Genomic DNA, 22,565 nt, shown 5'->3' with positions numbered 1-22,565 from the left:
AGAGTATGGGATGACATTTGTGTTGTATTTGTTAAAAATACTGTTTATAATATTTTGACTCCTTATACAGATTGAGTTGCGGGTGCTACTAGAGCTAGGAACCTCGGACTGTAAATTACTTTAATCTGATTACAACCTCTTAACCTTTCACACTAGTCTTCATTACTGTCAATCTTTAAGTCTAACCAAGCACACAGTAATGAACCCTGTGACAAACACTTTGTTATGATGGGGGTGGGGATAGGTAGCCCAGGGTGTTATGATGGGGTGGGGATAGGTAGCCCAGGGTGTTATGATGGGGGTGGGGATAGGTAGCCCAGGGTGTTATGATGGGGGTGGGGATAGGTAGCCCAGGGTGTTATGATGGGGTGGGGATAGGTAGCCCAGGGTGTTATGATGGGGTGGGGATAGGTAGCCCAGGGTGTTATGATGGGGTGGGGATAGGTAGCCCAGGGTGTTATGATGGGGTGGGGATAGGTAGCCCAGGGTGTTATGATGGGGGTGGGGATAGGTAGCCCAGGGTGTTATGATGGGGTGGGGATAGGTAGCCCAGGGTGTTATGATGGGGTGGGGATAGGTAGCCCAGGGTGTTATGATGGGGTGGGGATAGGTAGCCCAGGGTGTTATGATGGGGGTGGGGATAGGTAGCCCAGGGTGTTATGATGGGGTGGGGATAGGTAGCCCAGGGTGTTATGATGGGGTGGGGATAGGTAGCCCAGGGTGTTATGATGGGGTGGGGATAGGTAGCCCAGGGTGTTATGGTGGGGTGGGGATAGGTAGCCCAGGGTGTTATGATGGGGTGGGGATAGGTAGCCCAGGGTGTTTTGGTGGGGTGGGGATAGGTAGCCCAGGGTGTTATGATGGGGTGGGGATAGGTAGCCCAGGGTGTTATGATGGGGGTGGGGATAGGTAGCCCAGGGTGTTATGATGGGGTGGGGATAGGTAGCCCAGGGTGTTATGATGGGGTGGGGATAGGTAGCCCAGGGTGTTATGATGGGGGTGGGGATAGGTAGCCCAGGGTGTTATGATGGGGTGGGGATAGGTAGCCCAGGGTGTTATGATGGGGGGAAAAGTACACCTATGGACAGGTTAAATAATCAGTTGATAGACGGATAGAGGTTCTAATCGTTTCAATTTCTCTGAATAAAAATCTGAAAGGACCTGCCTGACTCCACTATTTGGAATACACTTATATTTTTTAAATTAAGGGCAGCCATTGAGATTATAACAGCATAATGCATAGAGCATTTCCATTATAAGAACATTATACTGTACATTGGGATATTATAAGTCACATAAAATGTTGTTTGGAAAGCAACAAATAAGGGAAAAGGGAGTATTGATCAACAGTTGCCCCATTGAGACACTAAATCTAGCGAGGATCTAGCGAGCACCACGGAGAGCACCACGGAGAGCGCCACGGAGAGCACCACGGAGAGCACCACGGAGAGCACCACGGAGAGCACCACGGAGAGCACCACGGAGAGCGCCGCTGACAGCCTGCGATATCATAGTTTCGTTTCAACTCCTCTAGCCTGTTATTTTTCTAAACCTACAGTAACATCCTTGGAGATAATTATAACGTTACCAAAACAAAATCTAATCTGTTTGTAAGAGTTTAGAATTGGACAGTGTGTTTCCCAGGAAACAGAACCAAGAGAGGTGCTTCAAATCAGAACACTAACTGCGCTCTAATGTAAGATAATGGCTCCTCCATCCAATGGGCCCCCGAAGACCTGCAAGAAGATGAGGTTTCCTTTCTGCATCCGAGTCACTTATTGACAAGGACACAGAAATTGACAGATTTAGGAAATGCCATTTCAAAGAGTCAAAGTAATAGTAACAGTGATCTGCAATGTACCAATGTTCCTATTATCATGTCCCTGTCAACCATGACCCTGTCAACCATGTCCCTGTCAACCATGTCCCTGTCAACCATGACCCTGCCTGTCAAGCATGACCCTGTCAACCATGACCCTGTCAAGCATGACACTGTCAACCATGACCCTGTCAACCATGACCCTGTCAACCATGACCCTGTCAACCATGACCCTGTCAACCATGTCCCTGTCAACCATGTCCCTGTCAACCATGTCCCTGTCAACCATGTCCCTGTCAACCATGCCCCTGTCAACCATGCCCCTGTCAACCATGCCCCTGTCAACCATGCCCCTGTCAACCATGACCCTGTCCCATGACCCTGTCAACCATGACCCTGCCTGTCAACCATGACCCTGCCTGTCAACCATGACCCTGCCTGTCAACCATGACCCTGCCTGTCAACCATGACCCTGCCTGTCAACCATGAACCTGTCAACCATGACCCTGTCAACCATGTCCCTGTCAACCATGACCATGTCAACCATGACCCTGTCAACCATGACCCTGTCAACCAGCGGTTGAGATTCAGAACTCCTTTACAAACATGCCCCTGTCAAGGCCAAGCATCACCCCTCATCATCACCCCTCATCTGCAGGTCACAGGTAATAAGGAGTGGTTGTTTGTTCAGTAGCTTTGGTCTTGTATTTAGTGCGGTAATGTAATTTGTGTATTTGAGTGTTTACTTTAGTTGTCCCTGTCACCCATATAGTGTCTGCTGGGACCCCCAGGGGTCAATGTCAGGGTCAACGAGGTGTCATCCTGGTCACCATGGTAACATGGCTGAAGAAGAGGAACACGGATTCAACCAAGCAAATTGGAACCAATTGACCAGGTATCTTATTAATCATCACCCCACCGCTGCCCTCAGGTTAACCTCTGACCTCTGTCATGTCACACACTGTGTGATTATGATATTGATGTTCTGTGTGTAGGTCTGGATTTCCAGATACGTGTTGGGGCACGTTTCCTGCTTCAAAGGACATCATTCGTTGGCACAAACACAATTGTTGTTTTTGCAGAGGTTATTTTGAAGTTCAAAATATCCTTTTGGTATTAAAAAATGGCAGTGTTTTTTTGTTGATTCATTTTCAATTAATTGGAGTCACACTGTAGAAGTAATATAATGTACAGTATGTACCGGTTTAGTGGGTTTCCTGAGATTGTGTCTTCTTGTTACTGTCAACCTAAGATAAATAATGGACCAAAGTATGGTAATGTATCCTATCCCATCTTAGAATCCTATCCTGTCTTAACATATCCTATCCTATGGATTCCAACCTTTTCTATTATGTTAAGCTTCTAAATAGGAACATTCTTCACTTCTCCCCTGCAACTCATCCCCTGGTCCTTAGTGTCCAAGAGAAAGTAGTGCACTATGTTGTCAACTCATCCCCTGGTCCTTAGTGTCCAAGAGAAAGTAGTGCACTATGTTGTCAACTCATCCCCTGGTCCTTAGTGTCCAAGAGAAAGTAGTGCACTATGTTGTCAACTCATCCCCTGGTCCTTAGTGTCCAAGAGAAAGTAGTGCACTATGTTGTCAACTCATCCCCTGGTCCTTAGTGTCCAAGAGAAAGTAGTGCACTATGTTGTCAACTCATCCCCTGGTCCTTAGTGTCCAAGAGAAAGTAGTGCACTATGTTTCTGTCAATATAACCTGGTAAAATAATGGTTAATAAACAACTAAGGGGGGGCTATAAAATTTGTGATTTTTTTTCGCCCCCTAAAAAGCGGATTTTTTTATATTTTTGTTTTACACACACCCCCTAATTATTTTTTATATAGAAACAACAGAATTGAACGTTCTGAGTTGATGTCAATGCTTAAATCACAGAAAATGAACACATTTTGATTTCTGGGCTTAATTCCTCTTTAATTGCTCATCTGGACCTTTAATTGTTCGCCTGGCCCTTTAATTGTGCACCTGGCCCTTTAATTGTGCACCTGGCCCTTTAATTGCTCATCTGGCCCTTTAATTATGCATCTGGCCCTTTAATTGTGCATCTGGCGAGTGAGGAATGTGCCCTCTAATGTTCCGGTCTAGCGAGGGTTCTGTACTGCTGCTGCTCATTTCATGGCAAAGTTAGCAAATAAATAATATTAGATACAAATTATATAATTACTCATGATATACTTCTGCCAGGAAAGCCTACTTTGCAGTTAACATTTAATTGAGAAGGTTTTGGGGAAAGTATTTCTGTCAACCAGTGGTGTAAAATACTTAAGGGCGGCAGGGTAGCCTAGTGGTTAGAGTGTAGAGGCGGCAGGTAGCCTAGTGGTTAGAGTGTAGAGGTGGCAGGGTAGCCTAGTGGTTAGAGCGTTGGACTAGTAACCGAAAGGTTGCAAGTTCAAATCCCCGAGCTGACAAGGTACAAATCTGTTGTTCTGCCGTTAACCCACTGTTCCTAGGCCATCATTGAAAATAAGAATTTGTTCTTAACTGACTTGCCTAGTAAAATAAAAATTGTACTTTTTACTTCACTACATTACTAAATAAAAGTATGTACTTTTTACTCCATACATTTTCCCCGACAACCAAAAGTACTTGTTACATTTTGAATGCTTTGTTTGTAAATTATTTCTGAGTGTTGGGGTGTCCCCCGTCTGTCCGTAAATGACAAGAAAACTGTGCTGTCTGGTTTGCTTAATATAAGGAACGTGAAATAATTTATACTTTTACTTTTGATACTTAAGTATATTTAAAACCATATACTTCTAGACTTTTACTCAAGTAGTATTTTACTGGGTGACTTTCACTTTTACTTGAGTCATTTTCTATTCAGGTATCTATACTTTTACTCAAGTATGATAATTGGGTACTTTTCCCACCACTGCTGTCAACCCACAAGACGGTTATCACATCAACTGGCTTCACACAGAGTGATAGACAAACGCACGCACCACACAGACAGATGGGCAATTTTTCTGGAAATTAATTGGCAGATATTGTGTTATGTTTGACTTTTTAAGCCAATAGCGGCTAACCAGTGGTGGGATTATGTCAAAGTTGCGTTGATTAGATAGTAGCTGGGAGCGTGTGGTGTCTGATACTTGTGAGATTTGTTAATGACAGTTTGCTGTGGAAAATGACCTGTACATTCAGAACTGTTTGGGTTATAGGGTCTCATGTGTGGGCTGCGATCAACCAGTTGGATACCCCTGTGTTATCATTATGGAACCATCTCATCTAATTAAAAAATATATATATTTCACCTTTATTTAACCAGGTAGGTCAGTTGAGAACAAGTTCTCATTTACAACTGCGACCTGGCCAAGATAAAGCAAAGCAGTGTGACAAAAACAACAACACAGAGTTACACATGGAATAAACAAACGTATAGACAATAACACAATAGAAAACCTGTATACAGTGTGTGCAAATGAAGTAGGGAGGTAAGGCAATAAATAGGCCATAGTGGCGAAGTAATTACAATTGAGCAATTAACACTGGAGTGATAGATATGAAGATGAGGATGTGAAATACTACTGTAGAAATTGGAATTAGTGCTGCAGGATGCAAATTTCTGTTTGAAAAAGCTAGCCTTTGCTTTCCTAACTGACTATGTATATTGGTTCCTGACTTCCCTGAAAAGTTGCATATCGCATGGACTATTCGATGTTTGTGCAGCACGCCACAGGATGTTTTTGTGCTGGTCAAGGGCAGTCAAGTCTGGAGTGAACCAATATGTTCTTAGTTCAACATTTTTTGAAAGGAGCATGCTTATTTAAGATGGTGAGGAAAGCACTTTTAAAGAACAACCAGGCATCCTCTACTGACGGGATTTTTTTTATTTTTTTTATTATTATTTTTTTTTTTAAATTTCACCTTTATTTAACCAGGTAGGCTAGTTGAGAACAAGTTCTCATTTGCAACTGCGACCTGGCCAAGATAAAGCATAGCAGTGTGAACAGACAACACAGAGTTACACATGGAGTAAACAATTAACAAGTCAATAACACAGTAGAAAAAAAGGGGGGATGAGGTCAATATCCTTCCAGGATACCCGGGCCAGGTCGATTAGAAAGGCCTGCTCGCAGAATCAAATCAAATTTTTATTTGTCACATACACATGGTTAGCAGATGTTAATGCGAGTGTAGCGAAATGCTTGTGCTTCTAGTTCCGACAATGCAGTAATAACGAACAAGTAATCTAACTAACAATTCCAAAAAATAAAAACTACTGTCTTATACACAGTGTAAGGGGATAAAGAATATGTACATAAGGATATATGAATGAGTGATGGTACAGAGCAGCATAGGCAAGATACAGTAGATGATATCGAGTACAGTATATACATATGAGATGAGTATGTAAACCAAGTGGCATAGTTAAAGTGGCTAGTGATACATGTATTACATAAGGATGCAGTCGATGATATAGAGTACAGTATCTACGTATGCATATGAGATGAATAATGTAGGGTAAGTAACATTATATAAGGTAGCATTGTTTAAAGTGGCTAGTGATATATTTACATCATTTCCCATCAATTCCCATTATTAAAGTGGCTGGAGTAGAGTCAGTGTCATTGACAGTGTGTTGGCAGTAGCCACTCAATGTTAGTGGTGGCTGTTTAACAGTCTGATGGCCTTGAGATAGAAGCTGTTTTTCAGTCTCTCGGTCCCAGCTTTGATGCACCTGTACTGACCTCGCCTTCTGGATGACAGCGGGGTGAACAGGCAGTGGCTCGGGTGGTTGATGTCCTTGATGATCTTTATGGCCTTCCTGTAGCATCGGGTGGTGTAGGTGTCCTGGAGGGCAGGTAGTTTGCCCCGGTGATGCGTTGTGCAGACCTCACTACCCTCTGGAGAGCCTTACGGTTGAGGGCGGTGCAGTTGCCATACCAGGCGGTGATACAGCCCGCCAGGATGCTCTCGATTGTGCATCTGTAGAAGTTTGTGAGTGCTTTTGGTGACAAGCCGAATTTCTTCAGCCTCCTGAGGTTAAAGAGGCGCTGCTGCGCCTTCCTCACGATGCTGTCTGTGTGAGTGGACCAATTCAGTTTGTCTGTGATGTGTATGCCGAGGAACTTAAAACTTGCTACCCTCTCCACTACTGTTCCATCGATGTGGATGGGGGGGTGTTCCCTCTGCTGTTTCCTGAAGTCCACAATCATCTCCTTAGTTTTGTTGACGTTGAGTGTGAGGTTATTTTCCTGACACCACACTCCGAGGGCCCTCACCTCCTCCCTGTAGGCCGTCTCGTCGTTGTTGGTAATCAAGCCTACCACTGTTGTGTCGTCCGCAAACTTGATGATTGAGTTGGAGGCGTGCGTGGCCACGCAGTCGTGGGTGAACAGGGAGTACAGGAGAGGGCTCAGAACGCACCCTTGTGGGGCCCCAGTGTTGAGGATCAGCGGGGAGGAGATGTTGTTGCCTACCCTCACCACCTGGGGGCGGCCCGTCAGGAAGTCCAGAACCCAGTTGCACAGGGCGGGGTCGAGACCCAGGGTCTCAAGCTTGATGACGAGCTTGGAGGGTACTATGGTGTTGAATGCCGAGCTGTAGTCGATGAACAGCATTCTCACATAGGTATTCCTCTTGTCCAGATGGGTTAGGGCAGTGTGCAGTGTGGTTGAGATTGCATCGTCTGTGGACCTATTTGGGCGGTAAGCAAATTGGAGTGGGTCTAGGGTGTCAGGTAGGGTGGAGGTGATATGGTCCTTGACTAGTCTCTCAAAGCACTTCATGATGACGGATGTGAGTGCTACGGGGCGGTAGTCGTTTAGCTCAGTTACCTTAGCTTTCTTGGGAACAGGAACAATGGTGGCCCTCTTGAAGCATGTGGGAACAGCAGACTGGTATAGGGATTGATTGAATATGTCCGTAAACACACCGGCCAGCTGGTCTGCGCATGCTCTGAGGGCGCGGCTGGGGATGCCGTCTGGGCCTGCAGCCTTGCGAGGGTTAACACGTTTAAATGTCTTACTCACTTCGGCTGCAGTGAAGGAGAGACCGCATGTTTTCGTTGCAGGCCGTGTCAGTGGCACTGTATTGTCCTCAAAGCGGGCAAAAAGTTATTTAGTCTGCCTGGGAGCAAGACATCCTGGTCCGTGACTGGGCTGGGTTTCTTCCTGTAGTCCGTGATTGACTGTAGACCCTGCCACATGCCTCTTGTGTCTGAGCCGTTGAATTGAGATTCTACTTTGTCTCTGTACTGGCGCTTAGCTTGTTTGATAGCCTTGCGGAGGGAATAGCTGCACTGTTTGTATTCAGCCATGTTACCAGACACCTTGCCCTGATTAAAAGCAGTGGTTCGTGCCTTCAGTTTCACACGAATGCTGCCATCAAGCCAAGGTTTCTGGTTAGGGAATGTTTTAATCGTTGCTATGGGAACGACATCTTCAATGCACGTTCTAATGAACTCGCACACCGAATCAGCGTATTCGTCAATGTTGTTGTCTGACGCAATACGAAACATCTCCCAGTCCACGTGATGGAAGCAGTCTTGGAGTGTGGAGTCAGCTTGGTCAGACCAGCGTTGGACAGACCTCAGCGTGGGAGCTTCTTGTTTTAGTTTCTGTCTGTAGGCCGGGATCAACAAAATGGAGTCGTGGTCAGCTTTTCCGAAAGGGGGGCGGGGCAGGGCCTTATATGCGTCGCGGAAGTTAGAGTAACAATGATCCAGGGTCTTTCCACCCCTGGTTGCGCAATCGATATGCTGATAAAATTTAGGGAGTCTTGTTTTCAGATTAGCCTTGTTAAAATCCCCAGCTACAATGAATGCAGCCTCCGGATAAATCGTTTCCAGTTTGCAGAGAGTTAAATAAAGTTCGTTCAGAGCCATCGATGTGTCTGCTTGGGGGGGGATATATACGGCTGTGATTATAATCGAAGAGAATTCTCTTGGTAGATAATGTGGTCTACATTTGATTGTGAGGAATTCTAAATCAGGTGAACAGAAGGATTTGAGTTCCTGTATGTTTCTGTCATCACACCATGTCACGTTAGTCATAAGGCATACGCCCCCGCCCCTCTTCTTACCAGAAAGATGTTTGTTTCTGTCCGCGCGATGCGTGGAGAAACCCGCTGGCTGCACCGCTTCGGATTGCGTCTCTCCAGTTAGCCATGTTTCCGTGAAGCAGAGAACGTTGCAGTCTCTGATGTCCCTCTGGAATGCTACCCTTGCTCGGATTTCATCAACCTTGTTGTCAAGAGACTGGACATTGGCGAGAAGAATGCTAGGGAGTGGTGCACGATGTGCCCGTCTCCGGAGTCTGACCAGAAGACCGCTTCGTTTCCCTCTTTTTCTGAGTCGTTTTTTCGGGTCGCTGCATGTAATCCACTCCGTTACACTGGTTGTAAGGCAGAACACAGGATCCGCATCGCGAAAAACATATTCTTGGTCGTACTGATGGTGAGTTGACGCTGATCTTATATTCAGTAGTTCTTCTCGGCTGTATGTAATGAAACCTAAGATGACCTGGGGTACTAGTGTAAGAAATAACACGTAAAAAAACAAAAAACTGCATAGTTTCCTAGGAACGCGAAGCGAGGCGGCCATCTCTGTCGGCGCCGGAAGTCAATCAAGTGTTTTAGGGAGCGTTTTGACAGTGATGAGGGGTGGTTGTTTGACCACGGACCCATAACGGACGCAGGTAAAGAGGCAGTGATCGCTGAGATCCTGGTTGAAAACAGCAGAGGTGAATTTAGAGGGCAAGTTGGTCAGGATGATATCTATGATATCTATGAGGGTGAACATGTTTACGGATTTAGGGTTGTACCTGGTAGGTTCCTTGATCATTTGTGTGAGATTGAGGGCATCTAGCTTAGATTATAGGACGGCCGGGGTGATCTACTTAGTGGGGATTGTTATTACAGAGCTTACTGTATCTGACACACACACACATCTCATCTCTCCTCCTCTCCACCAGTGGACATGTACGGCAATTAAAGCTGCTTTCGTTTCCACCTCTCTCTTTCTTTCCCTTTTACTGAAAGAATAAATGTCCTCTCACTTTAAACCACCCCATAGGCCTTTTGGGCATTGAAGCCTGCATCCGCCCTCATTTCCCATAGTCCACTGCTCCCATAGCTGTTTGATAGTTTGGGAGGAAATGGAGCCAATTCTGTTGACGGGCAACGTTTGAGAGCCATCGCCATGTGTGGCTCAGCCTACACACCTCCGTGTGTATCGGTGTGGTGTAACTAAGGCCTTAATTAAAAACCGTAGTGCTGAAAATCCGCTTTATTGTGCGATTGGCAATTAAAGGCAATGTTCCAGCGGTCGTGGAGACTACATCCAAGGTACACGCTGCAAATGTCTGCTCAATCGGAAATTACCTTTACATGTGAACCATGCTACAAGGCAGATATTATGGGCCCTAAACCTAGAGGCATAGGGGATTTGATAAGAGTAAAATGCTGACGGTAATCCATGCCTCATACCTTGCTGTAAGGTGTTGGGGGGGTTGAGCCCACCAGAAAGGATACTGCACATTTTAGCAGCAGTCAAATCATTTTTTGATCTGTCAGCAAGTGGGAGAAAGTGTGGTCTTTTTTCCTTTAATCCAGATTAAAACCTCTCACTTTCAGTTTATTGAAAATGGAACCTTTTTCAAAATATCGTCTTTTCTAAAACAAGCCAGAAAAAGCTGGTTGCAATTCCAGTTTTATTCTCTAGAAAAGACAGAACAATTTTTTTTTTAATTATGTGGTTTAATTCAAATATACTAATTGATTAAAAAAATTACAAAAATATTTATAAAAAAGTACTAATTAAATGAATTATCTTTGTTAATGATATTATGAATAGAGAAGGTGGAGTTATATCACATGTGCAGTTAACAAACATAAATCGAAATGTTTTCTTTATCCAAAATGACAAATAACTGTTTGCAGCATTAACACAAAAATGGAGGAGGCAAGTGGAAGAGGGAGAAGGTAGGAAACTTGTTTTTTTGCCCTTTATTAAAGACCCCCTTTATTAAAGAACCCCCCTTTATTAAAGAACCCCCCTTTATTAAAGAACCCCTCCCCTTTATAGACCCCCTTTATTAAAGAACCCCCTTTATTAAAGACCCCACCCTTTATTAAAGACCCCCTTTATTAAAGAACCCCCCTTTATTAAAGACCCCCCTTTATTAAAGACCAAAAAAACACATAAATAAATAAAAAATCAGTTTTAATTGAGGACCAAAATGTTCAACGCAGTGCCATACAGGTGGCAAAATAGTTGGGACAAGATTTTCGATGTGCCTATTCCATGGCACATGGTTTTTGAAATGATATACAAAACAACGCTTGATTCAAAAGTTTTCCAAATTAAATTCTTGCCACAAACAGAATGTTTTTTTTTTCTGTTGTACTTTTACCACTTTTTCACGAGAGCATTCAGCTAGTTAAGACTCGAACTTTGTGGACGTGGACATTGATTTTCAGTCCAGGACAACGCTTCATCTGTGTCCAAAACACGAGTCTGCCAAGCCGCACTAATGTGTCAAAGGAAACACCAGCCAAGAGTCAGCTTGCAGGCACTCAGCCCGCCATAGGAGTCATGATGGGGCAAGGAAATCCCAGCCTGCCAAACGTTCCCCTAACCCAGATGACACTTGGCCTGTTGTGCACCACCTCATTGGTCTCATGGTCACAGTCAGTTGTGACACAGCATGGGATTGTACCCAGGGCTGTAGTGACGCCTCAAGCACTCGCGATGCAATGCTTTAGACCCCTACACCACTCGGGAGGCCAGAATGTTATGTATGGGGCATACAACCATCTCAGCTCTGAAGATTTTGCTACGAAGAGACAATCAATAGATCACTTATTTTGGTCTTGTAGCTTGTTTCTGGTCACAGGTTGAGGAATGGCTGAAAAATCACAACATTTATCTAAAATTCACACTACAAATAGCACTGTTGGGAGATTTGTAAAACCATAGTCACTCAATCAACAATATAATAATACTTTTAGTACAAATATGTATCTTTAGTTACAATCTGTAGATACTATAAGCCTAGACAGGTTCAGAATTTATGTGAAACATCACAGTACTGTTGAAAAATATATGGCACATGGAAATCAGAGGGCATTTTACAGAGATAGATGGGATGGACTGAGCGAGGCTGAGGGGTGGGGTTAAGGTGATAGGTGGGATGGACTGAGAGTAGCTGAGGGGTGGGGTTAAGGTGATAGATGGGATGGACTGAGAGTAGCTAAGGGGTGGGGTTAAGGTGATAGGTGGGATGGACTGAGAGTAGCTGAGGGGTGGGGTTAAGGTGATATGTGGGATGGACTGAGAGTAGCTGAGGGGTGGAGTTAAGGTGATAGGTGGGATGGACTGAGAGTAGCTGAGGGGTGGGGTTAAGGTGATATGTGGGATGGACTGAGAGTAGCTGAGGGGTGAGGTTAAGGTGATATGTGGGATGGACAGAGTAGCTGAGGGGTGGGGTTAAGGTGATAGGTGGGATGGACTGAGAGTAGCTGAGGGGTGGGGTTAAGGTGATAGGTGGGATGGACTGAGAGTAGCTGAGGGGTGGGGTTAAGGTGATAGGTGGGATGGACTGAGAGTAGCTGAGGGGTGGGGTTAAGGTGATAGATGGGATGGACTGAGAGTAGCTGAGGGGTGGGGTTAAGGTGATAGATGGGATGGACTGAGAGTAGCTAAGGGGTGGGGTTAAGGTGATAGGTGGGATGGACTGAGAGTAGCTGAGGGGTGGGGTTAAGGTGATATGTGGGATGGACTGAGAGTAGCTGAGGGGTGGGGTTAAGGTGATAGGTGGGATGGACTGAGAGTAGCTGAGGGGTGGGGTTAAGGTGATAGGTGGGATGGACTGAGAGTAGCTGAGGGGTGAGGTTAAGGTGATATGGGGATGGACAGAGTAGCTGAGGGGTGAGGTTAAGGTGATATGTGGGATGGACAGAGTAGCTGAGGGGTGGGGTTAAGGTGATAGGTGGGATGGACTGAGAGTAGCTGAGGGGTGGGGTTAAGGTGATAGGTGGGATGGACTGAGAGTAGCTGAGGGGTGGGGTGGGTTAAGGTGATAGGTGGGATGGACTGAGAGTAGCTGAGGGGTGGGGTTAAGGTGATAGGTGGGATGGACTGAGAGTAGCTGAGGGGTGGGGTTAAGGTGATAGGTGGGATGGACTGAGAGTAGCTGAGGGGTGGGGTTAAGGTGATAGGTGGGATGGACTGAGAGTAGCTGAGGGGTGGGGTTAAGGTGATAGGTGGGATGGACTGAGAGTAGCTGAGGGGTGGGGTTAAGGTGATATGTGGGATGGACTGAGAGTAGCTGAGGGGTGGGGTTAAGGTGATATGTGGGATGGACTGAAAGTAGCTGAGAGGTGGGGTTAAAAGCTCATGTTCGGTAATAGTTTTGACTGAACAAGATTTATATCAAAATATCAAATTACTTTATTCTTGCTATATAACTAGTGTAAAATAAAAATATATAAAAAATGCCATGTGTGTAGAATGTAACAAGAAAATAAAAATATGTAAAAACAACATTTATTTTTGATTGTAGAGGACAGATCCCAAAACGAATAAACAGATTGAACAAAATGAAAAATAAACGCAGCAAGGTGCCACATACACTGCAGACATCCGTTCCAGCTGAGGAGACCAATAGGAGAGCTGCTGCACTTCTAACATCCGACACTTGAGGGCGCCAACTCAACAATCCAAGGTCACTAAGTAACGTATGTGGTTAGAAGGAGTCAGTCAGGAAGACTACTCTAAAGGACCTGAAACGAAATGTCACAGGTGCCGTCCTAAATGGCACCCTAATTTCTAAGAACGTAGCACAAGCATTTCGCTACACTCGCATTAACATCTGATAACCATGTGTATGTAACCAATAAAAATTTGATTTGAATTTCTAAGAATGTAGCACAATTCTTGCTTGAGAAATTGCACTTTGATAAAAAGCTTATTTTTATTATTTTTTTACCATTTTGAATTCAAAACAGTCACAGTAAGATACTCCATTGTTACCCAGAAATAATGTCCTGTATAATAACAGCTGCATTGTATCTTCAAGGCCACAGGTCTGACAATATGAGTCATGTATTGTTCCACAACATAAATGACACCACAGTTTCCAAATGCATTCCCAAGTCTTTGGTTGTGTCTTGCTAGAAGATATTAAGACTAGCCTTCACTTTGTGGACGTGGACATTGATTTTTAGTCCAGGACAATACTTCATCTGTTTCTGGGAAATCAGTCCCTGGGTGTTTTTCATCGACTCTGAGCAACATGATCCCATTAAATATATCTGTAGTGTTGAATTCCCCTCCCCATCCAATGCCATTGATCTGCGCTGTAGCCGAATGCAATCCATAGCCCCAGTCCTTCTCTCTACCTACCCCCCCATCCCCAGCCCTTCTCTCTACCTACCCCCATCCCCAGCCCTCCCTACCTAGCCCTCCCCAGCCCTACTACCTACCCCCCATCCCCAGCCCTACTCTCTACCTACCCCCCCTACTCTCTATCCCCAGCCCTACTCTCCTACCCCCTACCCCCCATACTCCCCAGTCCTTCTCTCTACTCCCCCGCCCATCTCTGGCTCTACTCTCTTCCTACCCCCCCCATCCCCATCCCCAGCCCTACTCTCTACCTCCCCCATCCCCAGCCCTACTCTCTACCTACCCCCTATCCCCAGCCATACTCTCTACCTCCCCATCCTAGCCATCCCTGGCCCTGCTCTCTACCCACCCCCCATCCTAGCCATTCTAGCCATCCCTGGCCCTGCTCTCTACCCACCCCCATCCTAGCCATTGTAGCCAGCCCTGGCCCTCCTCTCTACCTACCCCCATCCTAGCCATCCCTGGCCCTCCTCTCTACCTACCCCCATCCTAGCCATCCCTGTCCCTCCTCTCTACCCACCCACCCCATCCTAGCCATCCCTTGCCCTCCTCTCTACCTACCCCCCCCATCCTAGCCATCCCTGGCCCTCCTCTCTACCTACCCCCATCCTAGCCATCCTAGCCATCCCTGGCCCTCCTCTCTACCCACCCCCCATCCTAGCCATCCCTGGCCCTCCTCTCTACCTACCCCCATCCTAGCCATCCCTGGCCCTCCTCTCTACCTACCCCCCCCATCCTAGCCATCCTAGCCATCCCTGGCCCTCCTCTCTACCCACCCCCCAACCCATCCCAGCCATCCCTGGCCCTCCTCTCTATCCCAGCCATCCCTGGCCCTCCTCTCTACCTACCCCCATCCTAGCCATCCCTGGCCCTCCTCTCTACCCACCCACCCCATCCTAGCCAATAGGCTCCCTGGCCCTCCTCAGTCTGTCACCTACCCCCCATCCCAGCCATCCCTGGCCCTCCTCTCTACCTACCCCCAATCCTAGCCATCCCTGGCCCTCCTCTCTACCTACCCCCCATCCCAGCCATCCCTGGCCCTCCTCTCTACCTACCCCCCATCCTAGCCATCCCTGGCCCTCCTCTCTACCTACCCCTCATCCTAGCCATCCCTGGCTGGGTTTGGTGGCCTCACTCACCCCCTATCTGCCTGGAGGACCTGAATGCAGACATGATGTAATGCAGAGATGGTCTAAGATTCAAACAACACACTAAGCTATACACAGCACTGTGTGGGACCATTTTTTAAACTCTTTATTGTGCCAGAGTTTCAACCCAAGAATAAACCCATTTAAGAGCATAAATATTGACTTAAAATACTTTTTCTGGACATCCAGAAACTGCAAAGCCACTGGCTTGGTTGCATGTTCACACTATTCAGCATTTCTTCAGTTTCTGCATATGGATCAATAAAATACAAGTCAAAAGTTAAGTGGAAAACCTAGCTGAATGTTAAACACAGAATAGAGAGAGGTGACAGTATGGTCCATTAACTCATCATTACTATTGTATCAAGGCCAGTTTGTCGCTTCTATTGAAGTAAATCAGTTATAAATTGCTTGTAAACATATCATAGTTCCCTTGGACTGAAACCATTATTTAAAATGTTTGTTTATTCACATTCAATCACAGTAAATATCTACATTTTTTGGAGATACATAAAGGACAGCTGAACCCAAAAAAGACTACTTCTCTGGTTGAAAATGGCCCATTTGGAATCAATAGGCTCCAGAGTGGCGCAGTGGTCTAAGACACTGCATCTCAGTGCAAAAGGTGTCACTGCAGTACCTGGTTCAAATCCAGGCTGCACCACATCTGGCTGTGATTGGGAGTCCCATAGGGTGGTGCGAAATTGGCCCGGGGTAGGTTGTATATAAGATTTTTGTCTTAACTGACTTGCCTAGTTATAACATTTTTTTTATTTTTTAAAGATAGTAGTCAGAAACATCTGTAGTCCTAAAACTTGCAATTTTAAAAAAAGTAAGATACATTTAGACATGTTAGTATTTTCCAAAACAGAATTTTGTGAGATTTAACGATTCGAAGACGTCGCCGTTTTCATTGGGTTGGATTTCAGTCATGCCCACAAAACACGGGAACGTTGCCTGGCAGCACCCAATCAAATCACAGCTACATCCAATCATAGCAGCAGAATCAACCCATGAGACAATGAACCAGACATGGCTACAATACATCATCCCCAACGTTATGTTAAAGAACCAGACATGGCTACAATACATCATCCCCAACGTTATGTTAAAGAACCAGACATGGCTACAATACATCATCCCCAACGTTATGTTAATAAAGAACCAGACATGGCTACAATACATCATCCCCAACGTTATGTTAAAGAACCAGACATGGCTACAATACATCATCCCCAACGTTATGTTAATAAAGAACCAGACATGGCTACAATACATCATCCCCAAAGAACGTTATCTTAAAGAACCAGACATGGCTACAATACATCATCCCCAACGTTATGTTAAAGAACCAGACATGGCTGCAAATACATCATCATCATCCCATCAACGTTATGTTAAAGAACCAGACATGGCTACATCCCCAACGGTTAAAGAACCAGACATGGCTACAATACATCATCCCCAACGTTATGTTAAAGAACCAGACATGGCTACAATACATCATCCCCAACGTTATGTTAATAAAAACCAGACATGGCTACAATACATCATCCCCAACGTTATGTTAAAGAACCAGACATGGCTACAATACATCATCCCCAACGTTATGTTAATAAAAACCAGACATGGCTACAATACATCATCCCCAACGTTATGTTAAAGAACCAGACATGGCTACAATACATCATCCCCAACGTTATGTTAAAGAACCAGACATGGCTACAATACATCATCCCCAACGTTATGTTAAAGAACCAGACATGGCTACAATACATCATCCCCAACGTTATGTTAAAAGAACCAGACATGGCTACAATACATCATTATGTTAATAAATAACCAGACATGGCTACAATACATCATCCCCAACGTTATGTTAAAGAACCATGTTAAAGAACCAGACATGGCTACAATACATCATCCCCAACGTTATGTTAAAGAACCAGACATGGCTACAATACATCATCCCCAACGTTATGTTAAAGAACCAGACATGGCTACAATACATCAACGTTATGTTAAAAAGAACCAGACATGGCTAACGTTGTGTTAAAGAACCAGACATGGCTACATCATACATCATCCCATCAACGTTATGTTAATAAATAACCAGACATGGCTACAATACATCATCCAGACATGGCTAACATCATTATTATGTTAAAGAACCAGACATGGCTACAATACATCACCAACGTTATGTTAAAGAACCAGACATGGCTACAATACATCATCCCCAACGTTATGTTAAAGAACCAGACATGGCTACAATACATCATCCCCAACGTTATGTTAAAGAACCAGACATGGCTACAATACATCATCCCCAACGTTATGTTAAAGAACCAGACATGGCTACAATACATCATCCCCAACGTTATGTTAAAGAACCAGACATGGCTACAATACATCATCCCCAACGTTATGTTAAAGAACCAGACATGGCTACAATACATCATCCCCAACAATATGTTAAAGAACCAGACATGGCTACAATACATCATCCCCAACGTTATGTTAAAAAACCACACTTGTTCATTATAAATGTTGCTATTTCGAATCCCCTAGCCAGCAAGGTGACACTTTGACTGACACTGGCTGGGACCCCACTCTCTCCGAGGGTGTTTCATGGAGAACTGGGATAAGCAAAAAACACATTTCCAATTCACACATGCGTATTAACACAGACTTGTAGATGTGTGAAATAAGACAAATATAACAATATATAACAATATGACAACCCACCTAATTATTATTATTATTATTATTTCAACTGTCATTCCTTTAGCCAGTCATAGATAGTACAGTGGCTCCTCAACTACAGAGATAATCAACTACAAAGAACTCAACTACAGAGATAACTACAGAGATAACTATAGAGAACTCAACTACAAAAATAAATCAGATACAGAGAACTCAACTACAGAGATAACTACAGAGATAACTCAACTACAGAGAACTCAACTAGAGAGATAATCTACTACAGAGAACTCAACTACAGAGATAACTACAGAGATAATCAACTACAGAGAGAACTCAACTGCGGTGAGTGAAGAGGAACAAACAACCATAACTGCCAAGGAAGGATATAACAAACATCAAATACACCCACATCAAACCACACCCCTACGACGCAAATCTTTCTTTTCTTCTTCTTAATGAGGACAAAAACCCTGGCGAAATCAATGAGTTCGCCCCCCCACCTCCCCTTTTAGCGCAATGGTCCTCGGAGACTGGATCGCTAAGAAAATATCGACTTTAGATCAAAGCTGCCAATACAAGCAGTGCTCAAGGTCTTTGATAGAGGAGAGGGCTTTTATGTAGCACAATGTCAGTGTGTACTTATGACGACAACTTTTAGAGCCACATGGAAAAACCCTTAAGGGACGGTCCAAAATAAATGTTACACCACTAAAAATAATATTTTTTATAAGATGGGACATTCTCTGGATGTGTCTTTCTCTTGACAAAATGCTGTGTCATTTTTGCTGGCTTCGATATAGCTCAGCACTTACTGTCAGTGCATCGTTGCAATGTATCCTATAGTTTCCTAATTACAGTGTGTGCACGTGTACGTGTGCGTGTGTGTGTGTGTGCGTAATACAGAGGCTATGGGATAGCAGTCAATCCCCTTGGGTGCTATGTAGAAGTCTCAATCACCATCGCAGGAGGTGTGTGTGTGTGTGTGTGTGTGTGTGTGTGTGTGTGTGTGTGTGTGTGTGTGTGTGTGTGTGTGTGTGTGTGTGTGTGTGTGTGTGTGTGTGTGTGTGTGTGTGTGTGTGTGTGTGTGTGTGTGTGTGTGTGTGTGTGTGTGTGTGTGTGGTTTAGGACACGTGTGGTTTATGTGATCTTTGAGCAATGAATTCAGACTGCATTGAAATACTGTGCCTTGAGATCATAATATGTATATTCCTACTGTAGCTGTGGAGAGGAATCAGAAATCCTTTGATGACCCCTTAATCTTTCTAAAAAAATATCTATTCTGAGTTACTGTACATTGTGGATTCTCCTCAGATGGATCAAGAGGTCCATATTGAAAACTGATGTAAAATGCAAATGCCTTATAATGACACAAAAGATAAGAAAATTACATTTCATTTGAAATTGATTAAATGTAGGTTTTTGGTCACTGGCTTACACACAATACCCCATAATGTCAAAGTGGAATTATGTTTTTTATTTTTTTTATTTAAATAAATGAATTCAAAATGAAAAGCTGAAATGCCTTGAGTCAATAAGTATTCAACCCCTTTGTTATGGCAAGCCTAAATAAGTTCAGAAGTAAAAATGTAATAAGTTGCATGGACTCACTCTGTGTGTTTAATAGTGTTTAAGATGATTTTTGAATGACTATTATCTGTAAGGTCCCTCAGTCGAGTGAGTCCAGCAGGTGACTTTAAAACATTTACAGAGTTGAATGGTTGTGCCAGGAGAAAAGTGAGGATGGATCAACAACACTGTAGTTACTCCACAATACCTTAACCTTATTGACAGAGGGAGAAGAAGGAAGCCTGTACAGAATATAACATGCATCCTGTTTGCAACAAGCCACTAAAGTAAAACTGCCTAAAATGTTGCAAAGCAATTCACTTCTTGTCCTGAATATAAAGTGTGATATTTGGGGCAAATCCAACACAACACATTGCTGAGTACTACTCTCCATATCTTCAAGCATAGAGGTGGCTGGAACATGTTATGGGTATGCTTGTAATTGTTAAGGACTAGGGAGTTTTTCAGGATACAAAATAAACGGAATGAAGCCAAGCACAGGCAAAATCCTAGAGGAAAACCTGGTTCAGTCTGCTTTCCAACAGACACTGGGAGATGAATTCACCTTTCAGCGGGACAATAACCTGAAACACAAGGCCAAATCTACACTGGAGTTGTTACCAAGAAGACAGTGAATGTTCCTGAGTGGCCGAGTTACAGTTTTGACTTAAATGTGCTTGAAAATCTATGGCAAGATCTGAAAATGGTTGTCAAGCAAGGATCAACAACCAATTTAACAGCGCTCGAAGAATTAGAATAATACATTTATGTGGAATCATAATATAAAACGTTTATGGACCACGCCATGTATGTCATTAAATAGTTATTTAAAAATAAACCTTACTGACCTTACAGTCTCAAACCCCAGGCCATCCTAGTATTGTGTTCAACAGCTCATTTTTATCTGATAAAGACACATGAGTACGTTAATAATATTATCATCGTGACTTATCAGTAAAGAAATACATATTCCCCTCAATCCTCATTGGATTTAGTCACCTGACAAGTCTGGATGGGTGAAAGCATTTGAGTAGTGCTAGAAACATCTCATATGGGTGTGCAGGTGGAAGGACTCTACAGAGTAACTCAACTCACCTTGCATCAGACTACTGTACCTGAAGTAATAAGGGAGACATCATCTTATTTACTCGGACATTAATACTTGTCACTAGGTGTTAAGAGCCTGGGTCTGGTTCTAAACTCCTATGTCATTGTCATTGTTTGTTGTGACAAAAAAACATAGGAGTTGGCAAGGTAGAACAAACAGAATCTGGGACCAGGCTAGTTCGAAAAAGGGCCCATTATAGTCCAACGTTGTCCTGTGTGTGTGTGTGTATGTGACGTCGCAGGACCCAGGTTTGACTGACCTCTAACCTCTGCGGAGAACTGTGCGGAGTGACGCGTCACAAACAGCTGCAGCTGATGGTCCAGGTCACATGACTTGAGGCTGACGTCCCAGGAGCGGATCCCTGGTATAACAAGACAGAAGAGGGTAATGTTACATTAAAGGATAAGTTGGCTATTTAAAATCCTTACTGTAATGCATTGTTTACTTTTCTTTAAACCGACACTAATAACTTCAATGGACGTGATGAGGGCAACCGTTCAACAGTGGCCAATACTGCACTTAAGTGGCGAGAAACCATTTAAAATTAATTTGTAAAATACTAAACTTCCATTTGAGTATTTCTCATTATCTGCAGATCTTGTGCGAGGGCACATGGATAGGAAGTTGGAGAAAGGAAATTGGAAAACAACGTCTTTTAAATCTCTATATCTGTATTATTTTAAATATTTCAGTGCAAAAATTTTTTTCTCCATTTCATGGAAGACTTCATTTCTCCAAGATGTAATTTAACCCCAGTTGACACTGTATGTAATTGGAATTAATAAAAGTTGGTCCAGACAGCTATTATGTTTTCTATAATATGGAGAAAAAATATACATATATTTTTTTTTACAAATGTACCGGATGTCACGAATATTACCGAAGGTGACTCCCCTTCTTGTTCGGGTGGCGCTCGGCGGTCGTCGTCACCGGTCTACTAGCTATCGCCGATCCGTTGTTCTGTGTTCCTTTGGTTTTGTCTGATTGGTATCACCTGTTTCTTGTTTGGTTGTTAGGGTAGGGTTATATATAGTTTGTTCAGCCCGCTTCTGTTTCGTGCGGGCTTGTTAGTCTGTTTTGTTGTTTGAGTGCATTTTGTTTGTATTTGGGTTTCACGCTGTCCGTTTATATTTCTGATCATTTGTTTTTCTACTTTTGGTTCATGTTATGTTTCCGGGACATTAAAGCGTGTTTTTTCCCACATCTTTTGCTCTCTGCGCCTGACTCCACACCTCCTCACTCATTTATCGTAACACCGGACCAGAACATTGGTCATTTAGTTAAGGAAGGAGTTTACCTCAAAATAACTGTCAGAATCATGATGAGATTACAATAATAGGGCATTTTAATGGGGGTCATATGCTTATGACAAGGCTTATAATATAACGGCATCGTAACGCGTTATACATACCTTGATGTCTATTACTGAAACAGACTGATTATTAAGGAGCAACAGGTTTAGTACAAGCTGAACATTTCTAAGCCATGTTCCTGGGGGGGTCATGCATGCTTATAACAAGTCTTACAATGCATTATAACTGCATCCTAACACATTATACCTGGGTTTAAATGAACTTATTACCAGAACAGACACACTGATTTAAAGAGTAAGCAAAACTATTCTCATTCATGTTCCAGTCAACTTCCTAATTTCCAAACCCACAATAGAGAGAGCCTTTGTCAGATTGGATTCGAGTGAAGATTCTCAGGAGTTCAGAGAGAAACCCGCGTCAGATGTCATTCAACAGGGCCTTTAGCCGCAGGAGAAGCCTGTCTCTGATCCTATTCAACAGGGCCTTTAGCAGCAGGAGAAGCCGGTCTCTGATCCTATTCAACAGGGCCTTTAGCCG

At 43.9% G+C, this 22,565-nt stretch overlaps 1 protein-coding gene across 5 annotated transcripts in view; it reads right to left on the bottom strand.

Moving 5' to 3' along the window:
* Positions 1-22,565, bottom strand: part of LOC112217308 (microtubule-associated protein 1B) — a 92,750-nt gene that overhangs the window by 60,709 nt on the left and 9,476 nt on the right. For all 5 annotated transcript variants that reach the window (XM_042326158.1, XM_042326085.1, XM_042326211.1 and 2 more), the window contains exon 2: positions 20,975-21,076. In XM_042326158.1, the coding sequence (XP_042182092.1) occupies positions 20,975-21,076 (102 nt within the window). The remainder of the gene's footprint in view (positions 1-20,974; positions 21,077-22,565) is intronic.

Source organism: Oncorhynchus tshawytscha, linkage group LG01 (assembly GCF_018296145.1).
Source record: "Oncorhynchus tshawytscha isolate Ot180627B linkage group LG01, Otsh_v2.0, whole genome shotgun sequence".
Taxonomy (NCBI): Eukaryota; Metazoa; Chordata; class Actinopteri; order Salmoniformes; family Salmonidae; genus Oncorhynchus; species Oncorhynchus tshawytscha.
The sequence above is the reverse complement of the archived record's forward strand: the minus strand, read 5'-3'. Positions and strand labels throughout refer to the sequence as shown.